Genomic DNA, 15596 nt, shown 5'->3' on the forward strand with positions numbered 1-15596 from the left:
GGCTCAGACACGGATAACTCCATTTTGGAAAACAGCTGTTTGAAGACACAACCTTTTTCTCGTTGTTTGCAGACGGTACCCTGAGAAAAACACCCAGGCTTTTTAACACACACACACACACACACAGACACACACCTCTGGTCACCACGGTGTTTTTGTCCCCAGCTCGGCTTGCTTGCTTCATTTTTGTCCGACTGCCAGGAAACTTAACTGGGGGATCCATGGTGTTACATTTCCATTGTAACAAGTGGATAACAGGAGGCGACCGGACCAAGGTTAGTAGCGCTATATGACTGATGCATGTACGGCAGGGAGACGGCTTTATCTCGGGATTCACATGCATAAGATGGTAAATGTTTGAAGTCACCGCCCGCAGGGAGAAGCGAGGTTTTTGTTTTTTTGTAAAAAGGCATTTCACCAGCCAGCACAGCGACCAACGGGAGACAATACATCATTCTTTGCAGAGCCGTTAGTGTCCACTGTAACGTTAAACACATTGAAGCTGACAAACTGATACGATTAATTCCCCTCGGAGAATTGCATTATGCATGTTAATCACATTTTCCTTCGAATGTATGAGGCGTTCAAGTGCATCCATTATGCTAGTGTGTATTGTGTGTGTGTGTGTGTGTGTGTGTGTGTGTGTGTACAGTTTTAAAGGACTGGCATGCACGTCCTTCCCACACATTAGCTGCCGCATTCAAGGGAAGCTAATGACAGCCTGGATAGCTTTTGAAAGCTCTCATCTCCTCTCTCATTTTGCTCTGTCAATGCATCCAGCCAGCCAACCCGCCTCCTCTCCCTTGTAAACACTAATCAACTTGGTCTTCTATTTCCTAACTCGATTAGACAACAAAGCAGCAGGTTTTCATGCAGTAACCTGTATGCTGAGGGGAGAAGGAACATGTCAGTCCAGTTCTTCTGGAGGTGAATCTTGAGAAATGACAGGGCTGGATGGAGATGGTGCTCAGAGATTCAGCAGCAGCAGCAGCGGGTGGGGGTGGGGTGGGGAGGGGGGAAGGCAGAGCAGCCTTGGACCCCCTACTTTGCCTGAGTGTTGCTGGGCAAGTGCCAGCGTTACTGGGCATAGGCACTGGTGAAAATAAATACTGGCTCCTTGCCTGCATGTGTTGGTTTGCTTCGCTGTCGACTGGCTGGCTGACAGTAACCAAAGAGGTGGTCTCCCTGAGCTCAGTCAGTGCACGGGTAACATGTAATCTTATTTAAATGTACCAACAATTCTGATTCAATTTAAGTACCGGTGTTGCAATACAACCAGACCAGTGTCAGCGGGTTTGTGGCATGTCTTGATAAGGAGCAGCTTAATTTACTGTGATATGTTGTGATGTGGCATTTCATGGCTCAGGGAAACGGTTGCATGTCACGTTAAGTCCCACATTTTGAAAAGAAAAGCAGTCAACTTTGTGATTCTCGGTGCAGGGTACAAATATACCTTGAAGTAATAAAGCCAGGGTAATATGTAGGGCTGCAATTATTGATTATCTTTGGTTTAATTGATTCATCTTTTGACTTAATGTCAGAAAATGCCCATCACAATGTCCTAGAGCCCAAGGAGATGATATCAAATAACTTGTTTTGTCATTCTCAAACCTGCAGATATTCAATTTACTGTCACAAGACAAGATGAGGAAAACTAATCTTCATAAAGTAGAAGCTGGAGCTATGAAGATTTGCAGATTTCTTTTTAGTAATTAATCATTTCAGCTAGCTAGAGTAATATGCTTGACAAAAACAAATGCTTTTTTCCCCTTTCACCCAATTCTTTATCTTTTTGTACATACCTGTACCTTGACATGATTGTTTGTGTCAATGTCTTTACTGATAAATGGAAAAATCTCTATTAAAACCTAAAAAAATCCACCTCATATTTGCACATATACATTCAAGAGCTCCAGCTGAGGGTGAATCTGTCTGCACATATATGGCAACATCATTCCTGCACATAATCTAAGAGCAAACGCTAGCTTTCATATTGGGAAGTCATTGGGAATTAAGTCACTTGATGAATGTAAGATTAAATTCTGTGGAGTCTGATATCGGATATGTCTTTTTTTGGAATAGCTCTGTACTGCCTCGTTTCCTCTCTTTGTACCAGCTAACTAAATATGGTCTGTTATCCTTCAAAATGCCCAAAGGGGGGGTGGAGAGCAGCCAGAATGCAGCAATGCAAGAAGACGCACATGCCCCGCTGCACTTGGACAGATCCCTGAAGATCCTCCTTTGTTACATATTTACCGGATCAAAGCAAGTCTGCACAGAAAGAAGAGACAGACCACTTACCGTTAAGATTACATGTGCTCTTGTTTTAGATATTAAGAAGGCTTGTTCCACCCCCCAAAGAGGCCTTTTGTGCCGTATGCATCTTCTAATCTGATGCCAGTCATTCAGAAAGCGGCTAAATCACGAGTAATCAGATCATACTGGTGCCGTTATCTGCAGTGCCACATGACCAACACTCTCACCAACACCGTTCCCTTCCTGCAACTCCTTCAGTAAATGGAAGTCATATCTGCTCCTGCTGAGGGCTGCCAACAATAACATGATTACCCTGAGAACATTTGGACCCCTATATCCTGGTGCTGAGAGCCTGTATTAAGAATACGCGGCGGGGGGTGGGACTGTTACTGTGTGGTGGTTTTTACGTAAGTGGTCATCAGATTTTTTTCTTCTTTTTCTTTGCCAGACAGCTTTCTCGGTTCTCCGCTTCTAGCCCTGCTGAAGGTTAGAACAGCGTTCCTCGACGTGTCTTTGTACGCGCAGATTATTTCATTACTAGTTTGAGAATACTGTCCCTTTTAATGGGAATCCGTGGCAGCTGGATTCAACGTTTTTCTGCGGTGCGGACGGGACAAAAGAAGCTTGAGATGAAAATGGCATCTAATCTCAGAATTGGTTCAAGTGCCTTCTAGATTTCTTTGAGGTTACGTCCACAATCAGTCGCCTGCCCCAGAGACCTTCCCATGATTAAGATAACAGGGATCAGTGAGGCAGGGTTTGAACACACTGCTCAGGGTCTATTTTTGTACGCCTCCATCTGTATAATCATGGGTTTAATGTGTACATATTTTGTGGATGGGGATTTGTCTGTTCAACTGCGTTGACCTCCAACTGCATTATTTTCCTTGTGTGCAGAGGACTTAAGCTCCTCCGTTTTTAGCTCCTGACTTCCCCGTGAGGAGAAAATGAGTGCCATCACCCCGGCCTTCAGTGTGTCATGTACCGGAGAGGAGAGGCTTTCTGATGCACAAAGAGACTGCAGACTGCTGCGAGAGGCTCAGGTTAAGAGAATGAAAAGATTATTTACTCTGTAATTTATTATTTTGCGTTGACAAAGCTCCTTTTCTAGTTTTATTTGACTGAATGTGAGTTCAGTTTATTTATGCGCACCATTTTTGGGATGTATAAACACCATGTATGCACAGAATCCATGCGTGCACACATCGTTTCCCACACTTTAATTTATGAAAGACCAGTTGGTTGTCATGAACAGTAGATGAAATATAAGCTGAGGGACAAAATCTAAATAATAAAATATTGTCTGTATCAGTTGGTAGTGTCACTGATATGTCTGCAGTCTACACAGTAATGTGTAGTTGTTATAGATTATCAATCTACGGTGCATATAAAACGAAATTTTTTTTTTTGTGTGCAATATTGCCAATCTATTTTTGGCAGCATCATTTTATCGTCCTGTTTTAAGGCTCCTATCATATTATCCTTTTATTGTGAAGCACTTTGTAAAGACCTTTGATTGCAGCGTTGTAAAGTATATTGAAATTAATTGTCCCTCTGATGTTTAATGATGATGATTGAGACATCACAGCATTTGATGGTACATTTAATGAAATAATGATACAGCCGCTATAAATAGGCACATAGTGGCGGCTACCGGTCCTTCGTAATGATAGCTGACAGGTCTAATGGAGTGGTGGAGCAGGGTGGAGTATGAATATGAAAATGGGGGATTTAGGGCATGTCACGCCTATTCATGACCGGAGTTGTGCCGGTCTACCGCTTTTAATATTTAGTGAAAGAAACATACTGAGGGGAACAACACCACCAACACAGAGTACCGATTCTTTCGGAGGGCACAGTGAACACCATAGCCTTCCTACCTTCATTAGCAGTTTTGTTTTGATTAGTCACATTAGGCAGATGAGCCACAGCAGGGGCAGCTAACTAGGCTGCATGTCTGCAGACCTCTAACTACGGTGGCCACGACGTTCTATTCTAACATTAGCGAGTCAACCTAGTGAGGCACTACTTCTCTATGGAGTAAAACAACATGTGTGGTCAAAGAGGCCTTCATTTCTTTTCACTGCAGTCTTCTATAAGATGCTAGTTTGGGAGATGTGCGTGTTTACAATAGCCATGTTCGTTGGTTATGTTCATAATGATAATTTTGGAGCTAGTGCTTCTACTTTCATTGGAAAAGAGTTTGCAACACTGGCTGTCTTTTACAGTTTGTTCATTTTTGAAAATCGTACTCTTGCTAATTTCTCCAGATTACCAATCCTACATTTTTATAAACGTTTTGCCCTTTTCAAACTATCGTAGCTATTAACATCCAAAATAAATCAGAACCTGTATTGGAACATGAATAGGTGCATTGAATTTCAGACAGAGACTCTTGTGTTTATGGTATTTTAAGTCGGTTCTTTTGTAGAGTTCCACAAAATTGCAATTCACTGTTCAGTTTGTTAGCTTTGCTAATGACCAAAGACGATGGGATGAAAATTAATTTTTCAATATTTTATCATCAATAGTTTATTGCCACAATAATTGTTGCATGGAAATTTGACAGCAGCACATCCATATTTGTGACTAACTGTGGAAATTCGAACTTCTAAAATAGTCGTGCCCCTCTTAGGACTGGAACTCACTTTCATTATTGATAAATCTGATGATTGTCTTCTCGGTTAATCCAACATCCCAAAACCTGTTTAAGGTGATGTCATCAAATGTCTTGTTTTTTCTGACCAGCAGTCCAAAAAGCTAAAATAATCTGTTTGTGAAGAAGTATCCAATCGCCACGTTTGAGAAGCTGTAACGCTCAAATGTGTTGCAGCTCTAACTCCACCATGTGGTTTTTTTTGGCACATGTTACTGTTTATTGATAACTGTATGAAAAACTAAATACTCAACAGGTGGTTGCAAAACATTTGTAATTTGTGTCCTTATAGAGAACAGCTGGAAACACAGTTTTGAGCCACATGTGTTTGTGTCATGCTGAGCTTACTGACAACACAGCGAAAAAGACGGTTATTCTCCAGGAATAGTCTGAGAAGTTTTCTTGGGGACTTTCTGTACACTGTGAAACTGTGTCACCATTGAAATATGTTGTAACCGCTGTGAATACAAACTGACCGCAGCCTCTGCAAGGGATCAAACTAGCAACTCACTCTGCCCGCAGGGAACAATACTCAACGGATTTTGGGTGGAGTAGCACCTAAATGTTTGGTAGATTTGATTCCAACTGAAAATTGGCACAGGAGATATTATATACTGACCCAGCCGATTGAAATGGCTTGGTTAAAAACCCCGACTGCAGCTGCAACCCCTGCAGCTACAGAAAACAGACTGATATTACATGTCCCATTTGTCAATTATTTGTTTCTACATTTATAAGACCCAAATCTATTTCCCATTTCTGATAAATGACATTGTTTGGTGAAGTTCTTCTTCAAAGTGGCAGCACATTGGGTTTTTCAGCATTAAGCCAGTTGATGTAAAAGCCGAGTTGTGTCCTCTTACTTCAGCTGGACTGGCCCACAGCGTCCGCATACATCTCACAGATAGGGTTGAGGTGTTGAATAGACATTTTTAATCAAGCCTTATTATGTTAGTGCATTCTCATTCATGCAAATTGGTTTGGAAGTAAAATAGATGTGTACTGTTTTGGCCTAGCAAGTCAGTGAAAGACCATTTGATGAGAATCTCTCTTCATGAAAAAATGCAAATGAGCTTTGATTATTTTAGGTGGAGTGGCCCATTTCAAGTTCCATGTCAAGTGATGAGACAGAAAAATGCTGTAGGCTAAGAGGAACGTGACCTTCCCTGTTTGACGGGGAATCGTAAGCTCTGCTTTACGCTTTGATTTGATCCACTTTGGGAATTCTCACGCTCAGTTAGCTTTAAAATATTTGATTGTTTTTTTTGTTTTTTTTCAGAGAAGGTTTTCATCCAAATCCCAGAGGAGGAGAAACGATGAGCAATGTTGATAGAAGGTCGCTCACAGGAAGTAGAGAGCAAATTGACTGTTGTTAAAATTCACTTCACAATGATTTATTAAAAGCACATCCCATTTCTCTTTGTGTTGCTGGAGGAAAACCTTTAGTAAAAAAAAAAAAGAATCATAAGATGTGCTAATTACTCTTAATTAGACAAATGCATTGTTATTGTGTAAATGGCCTGAAGGGAAACACTACACGGTGACTGAATGGTCAACAGAAGGCTTTTAAAAAAAGAAAAAAACATTACGTTTTTCATGAAAAACATACATTAAGATCAGAAGCACATTGAAGCAGGGAAAGGAGGCATCGATCTCTGCTGGAGGCCAGGCGCCCATCGCCCCCCCGGGAGAGCCAAGCCCGGGTAGAGGGGAGGGTCCTACTCACAACCACTTAACGCATGCATACACTTATTACTCCATTATTCATGTATAGTGAGCTACCCGGTCTCACTCCTAACTCGTCAAATACAACGGCTCAGTCAGTGCTGCTCTGCACAGAGGCCCCCTTTAGCAACTGTATGCCACGCAGTCCGATTAGCAACGCGAGACTGGAGTTGAGATACGACGCTTTCAACCGGATTGTTTCACAAGTAGCCAGTTTACAAGCTATTTCTTCAACCAATAAAAAGCTCGATCATCTTTAGATGTTAGCCGGTGGGCTTGCATTCTGGCCAATGCTTTCTGCCTCTTTTGCTCGCCACACAGACTTTTCAGCTGCATTCAGAGAGAGAGGCTAGTGCGACACTATACGTCACATGACGTTACTTTTACTTGTCTGTTTTCCATTCTCTTTGCCAGTGAGCATACAGCAGGATATTGAGGAATATGAGGGTTCATTATCCTCTCTACAACCAATTGCCTCAGTAAAGATTGTTGTATTTTTTATTGTCGGACAGGACCACAGTAGGAGCCATAACTCAAGACTTTGTATGCCTATTATTATGTCTGTGATATTTGTGGGGAATTGCAATAAAACTAGGGATACAACCGCATGGTAGTAATTCTAGTTTTAACTTTTGTGATGTAATATAGGCCCCATGTCTGACCTTCATTTGAATAACTTTATACCTCACACTGTTGGACACAGTGGATGCTGAATGCTTCAATATTGAGTCCCATTGATCTGGAGGATGGGTTGAACCAATGTCTTAATCTGATTGTAATTTGGTGGGGATAGTGCTGTCAGGTAGGGATACACTTAATAACTTGGATATAGCCGAGTTGTTCCTCGCCCAGTAGCAACAGCCCTCAGTTTGATTTCAAGGCCACTTTCTGATCCCAGTATGATTCACTTGGATGTGAATTGTTTTAAAGATCTTAGTTGTAAGTATTGTAGAAATGTAGAATCTTTGTGGAAGGTCCTATCATGGACTGATATAATATTTCCCTGCCTTTTTAACTTCTGAGTGATATACAATGTAGCCAAGTGCTCTTTGCCATGTTATACTGTCTGCATTTAACAGTAGATTATTCCATATTTGACAATCTGGTAGAGATTTTTTTATGCACTACCTTTGCAATTTCACAAGGAAAAAAGAGGTTTATCTATTTTAGAATGGTATAATGACATTATGGAGATCAATTTCTCGTTTTCAAATCTGATTCTCCCCTCCAGCTGCTACCAACTACCTACAGCATATTAATTCTCATCTTTGCATGCCCATAACAATAATGCTGAATCCTGCATTATATGCCAAAGAGTAAAAATGAGGAACGCACCGATCTTTCTTTCTGGACATGGACAGTTTCTTCTGTTTCATTCTGGGCTTCTACAAAACAATTAATTGAGAAAATAATCAGTTTAATCAATAATTAAAATAATAGTTATTTGCAGCCCTAATGTAGTTAAAAATAGCCCCGCTTTGACCAATAACATACTGCTTATCAATATGCATTGATCCAGAATCCTCTGATAATGCAATAAATAATGACCGACTAGAACTCTTACTTGTACATTTTGCTGATAATACTTATGTACTTTATCATAAATGGGATTTTGAATGAAGGACTTTTACTTAACAAACTACATTGTTTTGTTGGTGCTTTTACTTGATTGAATGATCGGAATACTTTCTCGACCGGTGTCTCAGTGGGTTTGGTGTACATTAGAAAAAAGTGAAGGTGTTCGTCCTGTATACCAACATGAGCGATGGTCTCCTTATCTAGGTCTGGAGGAAAGTGCAACGTTTGCTTTGGCTCTTTTTCTTGTGTGCGTTTGCTCACGGGGAGGGTTACGGATGTACCTCTTTTATCCCCATCAACTCGGCAAATCGAATCACATGACGCCCACATCCTCCCAGATTTATGTGGGATTAAAGTGTGATGATGCAGCTGAGTGGCAAACCTCAGACACAATGTGGCCATCGTAACAGGTGAGAGGAGCGACTTCAAATTTATTTCATATGCAGCATAAAGAGCATCTGTGCTTAGAGCAGGGGTCACCAACCTTTTTTTAAACTGAGAGCTACTTCAAGGGTACCGAGCAGTACGAAGGGCTACTTATTTGATACAAACTTCCTGAATAACAAAGTTGCACAGATCACCTTAATAATAATAATATATGTGAAGAGACTGTTTGATCACATGTCAGTTAATTATTCCTCACAATAATTATTAAGAATGATTTCCACAACAATGATGGTACAGCTACACATACATATTTAAACATGCAACTTTTATTTCTGTTAATCTGTTTCAACATTTGAAAGTCGGAGGTATCACATCTCTGATAGTTTTGTATCATCACGTGATTAAACCTTACTTTTGCACATAGCGCCTGCTGGTGAATGATGCAGTGGTAATGTAGAAATTTTGCGAAGTCTGGGTCACCTTTGCATTGCGCAATGAAGCCTGCATGCCGGCCCGTCATCGCGGAAGCCCCGTCTGGTGGCACCGACACCAGCTTTTCCAATGCTATCCTTTTCTCCACGAAGAAACTAGTAACCAGTCTCGTCTATAGCCGAGCGGGGGATCCAACCCTCCGAGGCGCGCGAGCGTCTTCGCGCGCCCGCGTTCAAACCTCTAGTCTGGGCCTTTTCGATCGGATTGCCCCGCGGCCTGTTCCGAGGATTTACGGACCTGACGACGGGGTGCGCTCGCGGCGCGCGTCTGGCGCCAAAGGGAAGCGCCCGCCATTCGGAACCTGAAAACCTAGTGCGGTGCGGCGGCCTCGTCCTGGCTGTCCGCCGTGCGCCTCCGGGTACCCAACTCTCTTATGACAAGAAATATTGTCATTTTAAAATCTACACTAATGCAAGCGTTTTTGATTAAAAAAGAACAGCAACTACAATTTTAGACGGAGCTCCATGGTGACTAGTGCTATTTTTAGAACATGCCTTGCGGGCGACTCACGTGGTCCCTGCGGGCGACAGGGTGCCCGCGGGCACCGTGTTGGCTACCTCTGGGTTAGAGTGATCAAATGTAACTGAGCAGTCTTTGGCTGAATGTGCTTTTTATTTTGTGTTATTTTATTAGAGCGAGAACGTGTGTGTTAAATCCTTCTAACAGGTGGTGCAGCGGCACGAAGCCTGCAACCAAATCATACATTCTGATTGGCTAAATGGTTGAGCGTTGCAGAGGAGAATGTATTGTTTCTCAAGTTTTTTTTTTTTTTTTTTTTTTTTTTTTTTTTTTTTTTTTTGTAGTAAAAACACTGGGGCCAGTGAGGGATATGTCCATATTTAGAAAGCGCAATAAACACGCATGCATTCCTTCTCTGCACCCTTCGTCCTCCCTCTTTTTCCTCTCGTCATCATGCTGATGTCTTTGCCTCATCCTCAACTGCTTATCATCCTCTCCTCAGTTACCTCCCTCATCCCCCACTCGCTTCGTCGTCATCGTCCTCCTCGTCAAACCCAGCCTCCAGTTGGTGCACAGAGAGCCTGGGAAAAGATGGGACATAAACAACACGGGCAAACAAACCACCTGCTTCCTGCTGAGGTCTCGTGTTGTTAAATGTGTGCACAGAAATAGAAGCGGGCAACCTTGCAGTAGAATTAGAATAAATAGAACGGACTGTGGGAGGAAAATCACTAGCCAGCACAGCAGTTATCCACATGAGTACATCAGCCTCTAGATGTGGTGACACCTGAGGACTTATTGGAAGGGGGGGCATGACTAGTGGTTAAAGCTGAAACAATCCGTTGATTTGTCGATTGATAGAAAATGAATCTGCATGGAAATTGTGATTTTTAACAATTTACTGAAAGTTTTTAGGACAAGCAACTAATTGATGACGCGACAGATCACCCCAAAATCAAAAATGCATATATTTCCTCTTTCCTGTATTGATATTTAACGACCTCGATTGTTTCGGGGTGAGTTGAGGCCGTAGAGATGTCGGCCTTCTCTCAAACATAGTGGAACTAGATGGCACTGAGCTTTGGGAGCTCAAAAATACATTTGAGAAAGTCAACAGCGATGTCTCTTTCCAGAAACCAGGACGCGGTTACTGAAGATAATCCACAGACCTTGTTGGGAGCAGTTTCATGTAGGAACTATGGTTGAATGAAACTAGATCCTGTGCTGAGCTACTTCCCACCACTGCATACGTTTCTGTCGACACATTTGTGTTTGTGACAACACTTCCTGTGAAGAGTATCGAGTAGGATGAGACTCTAGGCGAACAGTTGCGACAGCATTCGGAGACTGAGATGTGAGAATGTGTTGGTTTTTTTTTAGGGGGTGTTGTTGCAATCACGGTCTCATTTCAGAGTCCAGTCGAAGCACCTGCTCCTGACTCAGCTGTGAATCATGGGAGGTTGATGAGACTCACACCCGTCTTATTCCCACACTAAACAAACACAAACCAGGGGATTCCCTGTAGCTGGAGGCGAGGCCTGGTGCTGCATCAGACTCGTGGTCTCATATGTCGGGCAGTCTGGCCACTCGTCTCTGCTGCCTGGAAAAAAAAAAAAAGCACTGCACGATCACAGCTTATTTGCAGTTTTTGGAGAATAGGGACACTCGCACAGCGGTGCATCTAACACCTCTGTAATTATAACCTTTACTTCCCTCCAAACATGGATATCTGATCCTCGTATGTGTGATCCTGTTACTTTTCCTTTGGTTCTGTATTGTGTAAAGCGATATTACGATGCTCTCTCCCTCGAGGACTGGTATCGGTTGTCCCAGCTGTTGCTAACCAACAAAAGGGAACATGATCTGTGGTAGAAGTATTGTCTCTCTTCAGTGTTTATTATGCTCTCCTGCCATCTGTTTCATAGTAGATGGAGACTTGGTAGATCAACCAAACCTGGTGTTTTGGGTTCCTAGTTTGTGTTGATGTTAGTGTCACTGAGAGGAGGAGCTGTTTGCTTTTATTCAAACATATTTGTATACATTTGTTATTCAAATGTTTTCAGCATTTGTCAGCGTCACTTTTCAACTGCAGTGACGGGTGTGGGCTGTGTTAACTGGAAGTCATCAAGGACTTCCTCTGCAGAGCCTAGTCATGTGAATGAGGTGTGGTCATCTGGGTGGAATCACTTGGTGACGGCTTTTAACATTTTCTAAAAGGAATAGTTTGACATTTTGAGAAACGGGTTTATTTTCTTTCTTTGCTGATGATGATGGATACCCCGTCTTCACTTCTTTCTGTTCATCATTATGAGTCGTCCCTGTGAGGCGTCCAAGCAACCAGCGGCCATTCCAGGAAGTCACACAGCACCCGACCAAGAAAGTCCAGTATAACAAAAAGTAACTGAGCTGAGCAGCAGGAATGTTTTAATGGGAGGTGGCATGTTTTTTAAAGTGAGTAATGTGTTGAGCTTCTCATTGACGTCATTTTTTAGTTTTGCATCTCTTTGTGGTTGTTTTGCATCTCTTGCACATTTTTGTCTTTTCTTGACTAATGTCCAGATCAGAAGCAGAGGTTTTACCAGAGGGGGGGAAATACCTAACCACAGAGACGTGTTGGTTGTTCTTGTTGTTTTGCGAGAGAGGCACTAGACGCTGGATTTAAACAGTTTGGTAGGAAACGGGTCTGGTGCACATGTGGATGACCTCATTTAGTTAATAGTGACACCAATTTCATTATCTCTTGTTATACTAAACGATGTCATAGGTGGAGGCTCACCCAACGTTATAGGTCCCAAACAGTTGATCAATCTGTATTTCTAATACTAGATCTAATGGTGTCAATTTTAGCAACAGCAACATTTCAGTAAGACACAACACTCGCATGTTTGAACATAAATAAATGTGTTATACTTGTGCGAAGTGCTGAGCTAAACAACCTGCAGCATTTACCCACTGAGAGCGCCAATAAACCTACACTACTGGATATATGATGAAGTGGAATCATCACTAAACATAACCAGCATTTTCCATTTATCTTATTTTTTACCCTTTTTGTCCGGATCAATCAAAGGGGATATAACGTGTTAATTATCGAGCTGTGGGGGTGCTGTTAGATGTAACCTTTGGGTAAGCCGGTGTATCTATCGGTGCATACTGCTTCATCTGCCACTCGTCTTCTCTCTGCTTTTTTTCCCAAATGTCCCATCCTCTGTATTATTGCTCGCTATCTGTATGTCTCATTATTCACAGACACAACAGGTCATTGAATACTTGTGCGCACAACACAGACATATGAAGCCATAAAAGCCTTGAACTCTGTCTCACTTTGTTGTACAATGTTGGGTATCCCACAATTTCCTCCAGGTAATCGGCAATAATTTACGTAAAAAGTTAATAAATACAGCACTTGCCTACAATATATGAAGAACTCATATAACAGCACAACAGCTATTAACTAAATCCAGGGTGTGATCTGCGTTAGCCTTGTTTTAGCTTTATTTCACTGTGACTGGTGGATATCTAGCAATAGTAAGTCAGCGGCCTTGCTGATGGCTGGATCGCTGTTTAATAGCAGCCAACCTACCACGTTGATCCTCCTTACCCGGAGAACAAAGTCAAGAAGACTTTCTTTACACGGACACTTAACCACACGGGTCGCCTGCAAAGTCTATCATAGATTTTTCTGACCACTTGGGCGCATGTTGCTTGAGTACCTTTCTTCATCTCTGACCTTCTAATCCACTGAGAGCCAATTGTAACCTGAAGTTTCTCAGGCAGGCAGCAGATAGTCGATCCTTACTCCTGGTGAACAAAACAAAGAATGATCTGGTCATCAATACTGTGGAGAACTTGATTCTTTAGGTTTTACAACCGGCTTTTGTAATTAGTTCGATTTTTATCTTCATACTGCACATTGTAGCAACAATTTAATTAATCGCAGTCATTTTGAGGGGTAGTAGATGCCGCCAATTTTGACACACTGTCCCTTTTTAAGCAAAAAATCACTGTTTCCAGCTTCTCAAATCTGTGATCTATGATGGTAAACTGGAGATATGTGGGTTTTGCTAGTAGTGGCAGCCAAGTCCGTTTTATTTATAGAGCGCCAAATCGCAGCAGAGGTTATCTCATGACACTTTTCATATAGAGCAGGTCAAGGAGTAGCAGCTGGAGTAGTACATTTGGTACACACCTTATTCTTCACGCAAATGTGCAAAACGTTGTCTCATCTCAAATGTTCAGGGCTTTGTGGATTAGGTGAATTATCAGTTGCTTTACTTCTTACATTTCAATCATCTCTCCTCGGAAAGTAAACTGTGAAGTAGAGCTGAAATGATTGGTCAATCAACTGCAAATTCATAAGAAACTACTTGGATAATTGATTCATCTTTTCAGTCTTTATGCTTCATGCAAATACATTTCCTTAAATGTCAGGATTTGCTGCTTTCCTCTGTTTTTAATTGGATATAACGGATTAAACAAAACGTTTGAAGACGTAAGGCCTCAGACTTTGGGAAATAGTTTGTTCCTCCTCTCTGGCATTTTACAAACTAAATTGGTCTCTGAAATGCTCCGACTTGTGAAGCGGGGAACACAACTCTCGCCGGCCCTCGTCTGTATGCCAGCTAAGATCATCTGTCCAAGATTGATTTTTGATTTGGTTGTAGCTTTCTGAAGAAGCAGCTTTCTCCAGGGCCTCTTATTTTATTCATTAGTTCACTGAAGACTTTTCCACACAGCAGCTGATGCTAATAGCCTTGGTCAGGCTTCTTATCTCCGGTTCCTCGGCTGATTCTTAATGCCTTCAGGCACAGGAGCTCAGTACGCTCATTTAGGATGGCAATTATGTGAGAGTGGCAGTGATCATTCCCAGTATCTCCTCTCAGTGAGAAGGAAATAGGAAATTGCATCGAGTTTCCCCGTGTTATCCGTGATGATTCTGCATGTCTGACAGACGAGATGGGGGGGCTTCTACTGTGACTTAATAGTAAGCTTGAAACTCTTTAGTGCCAGCGAGGGCGAGGTGGTGAAAACCTCTTTTGTAGTGGAGGAGATTTGTGTGTGTGTGTGTGCTCGTCTCCCCAGCAGGGAAAGTTTTCACAGCGTCTGGTTTTAAATGGCTGACGAGCTGAAGAGCAAAAGCTAGCCGTTTGGCAAGTTGCAATATTCACTTCGCCAGGGGAAATAAGGCTTTCACACCCGAGCCCCGGGTCCCATGAGCAGAGGAAGGATATAGGGCAAATACATACACCAGAGCTGGGGACGGACAAGGCTTTTATTTATTTATGAAAGGAAGACCGGAGAGCAACAACAATGCTTATCCCGATGAGGAAATACAGCTCCCTTGTGTTTTGAAGTAGGCTCGTTGTCAACCGAGCAGCTGCTGACATCATGTGAATAGACAGTGCCCAGACCACATTGGTCGGGGTGGGGGGGGGGGGGGGGGGGGGAGGAAGCTGAAAGGCAGCGATCAGGAGGGCAGAAGAGCCGAGGCTCACAAGCGCTATGGTGCTCTCGCTGTGTAACACTTAGCTCTGGAGGGTGAAGGGATTTGGATGAATTTGTCTGAAGCAGTTCGGGTTTGCTTGTGTGGGCGCCCGAGAGCAAATGAAGCAACTCTGATTACTTTGGTAAGATAACAGTTTGTTGTTGGCTTTTGCTTTATCTTCCGATGCGTCGTTGGAACCATGAGAGCTGTACAGACTGAGACTCCATTAGCGTCTGTTTTGTACTGCCAGCCGATGACGACAGCCATTTATTTAATTAGGAAGCAGGACAGTTTCTGGGATTTTATTAGAGCTGTAACGGTTAATTCAATTAGTGGAGTGACGGTGTGTTTAACAGACTATTGAAATAGTTGTCAGTTTAAGTCACTAGTGAGGATTTGATGCTTTTCTGTCTTATATATTGACAACTATATATTGATATATATTGCCCAGCCGCAGTCCGAAACCCAAAGATATTCAGTTCAGTTTGATGTGTGACAAACAAACCCATTAAATCCTCATGTTTGAAAGGCTGAGACCAGCAGATGTTTGGCACTTTT

At 42.4% G+C, this 15596-nt stretch overlaps 1 protein-coding gene across 3 annotated transcripts in view; it reads left to right on the forward strand.

Moving 5' to 3' along the window:
* The window catches only part of pkig (protein kinase (cAMP-dependent, catalytic) inhibitor gamma), a 26863-nt gene continuing 11267 nt past the window's right edge, over positions 1-15596 (forward strand). The window contains exons 1-2 of one of the 3 annotated variants that reach the window (XM_031844809.1): positions 1-275; positions 3154-3299. In XM_031844809.1, coding sequence (XP_031700669.1) covers positions 3262-3299 — 38 coding nt within the window. In that variant the 5' untranslated portion in view covers positions 1-275; positions 3154-3261. Of the gene's footprint in view, positions 276-3153; positions 3300-15051; positions 15181-15596 lie in introns of those variants that run through there. The other 2 variants (XM_031844810.1, XM_031844812.1) reach the window with 2 other exon arrangements.

This window comes from Anarrhichthys ocellatus, unplaced genomic scaffold (assembly GCF_004355925.1).
Source record: "Anarrhichthys ocellatus isolate YVR2014 unplaced genomic scaffold, GSC_Weel_1.0 scaffold5, whole genome shotgun sequence".
NCBI lineage: Eukaryota > Metazoa > Chordata > Actinopteri > Perciformes > Anarhichadidae > Anarrhichthys > Anarrhichthys ocellatus.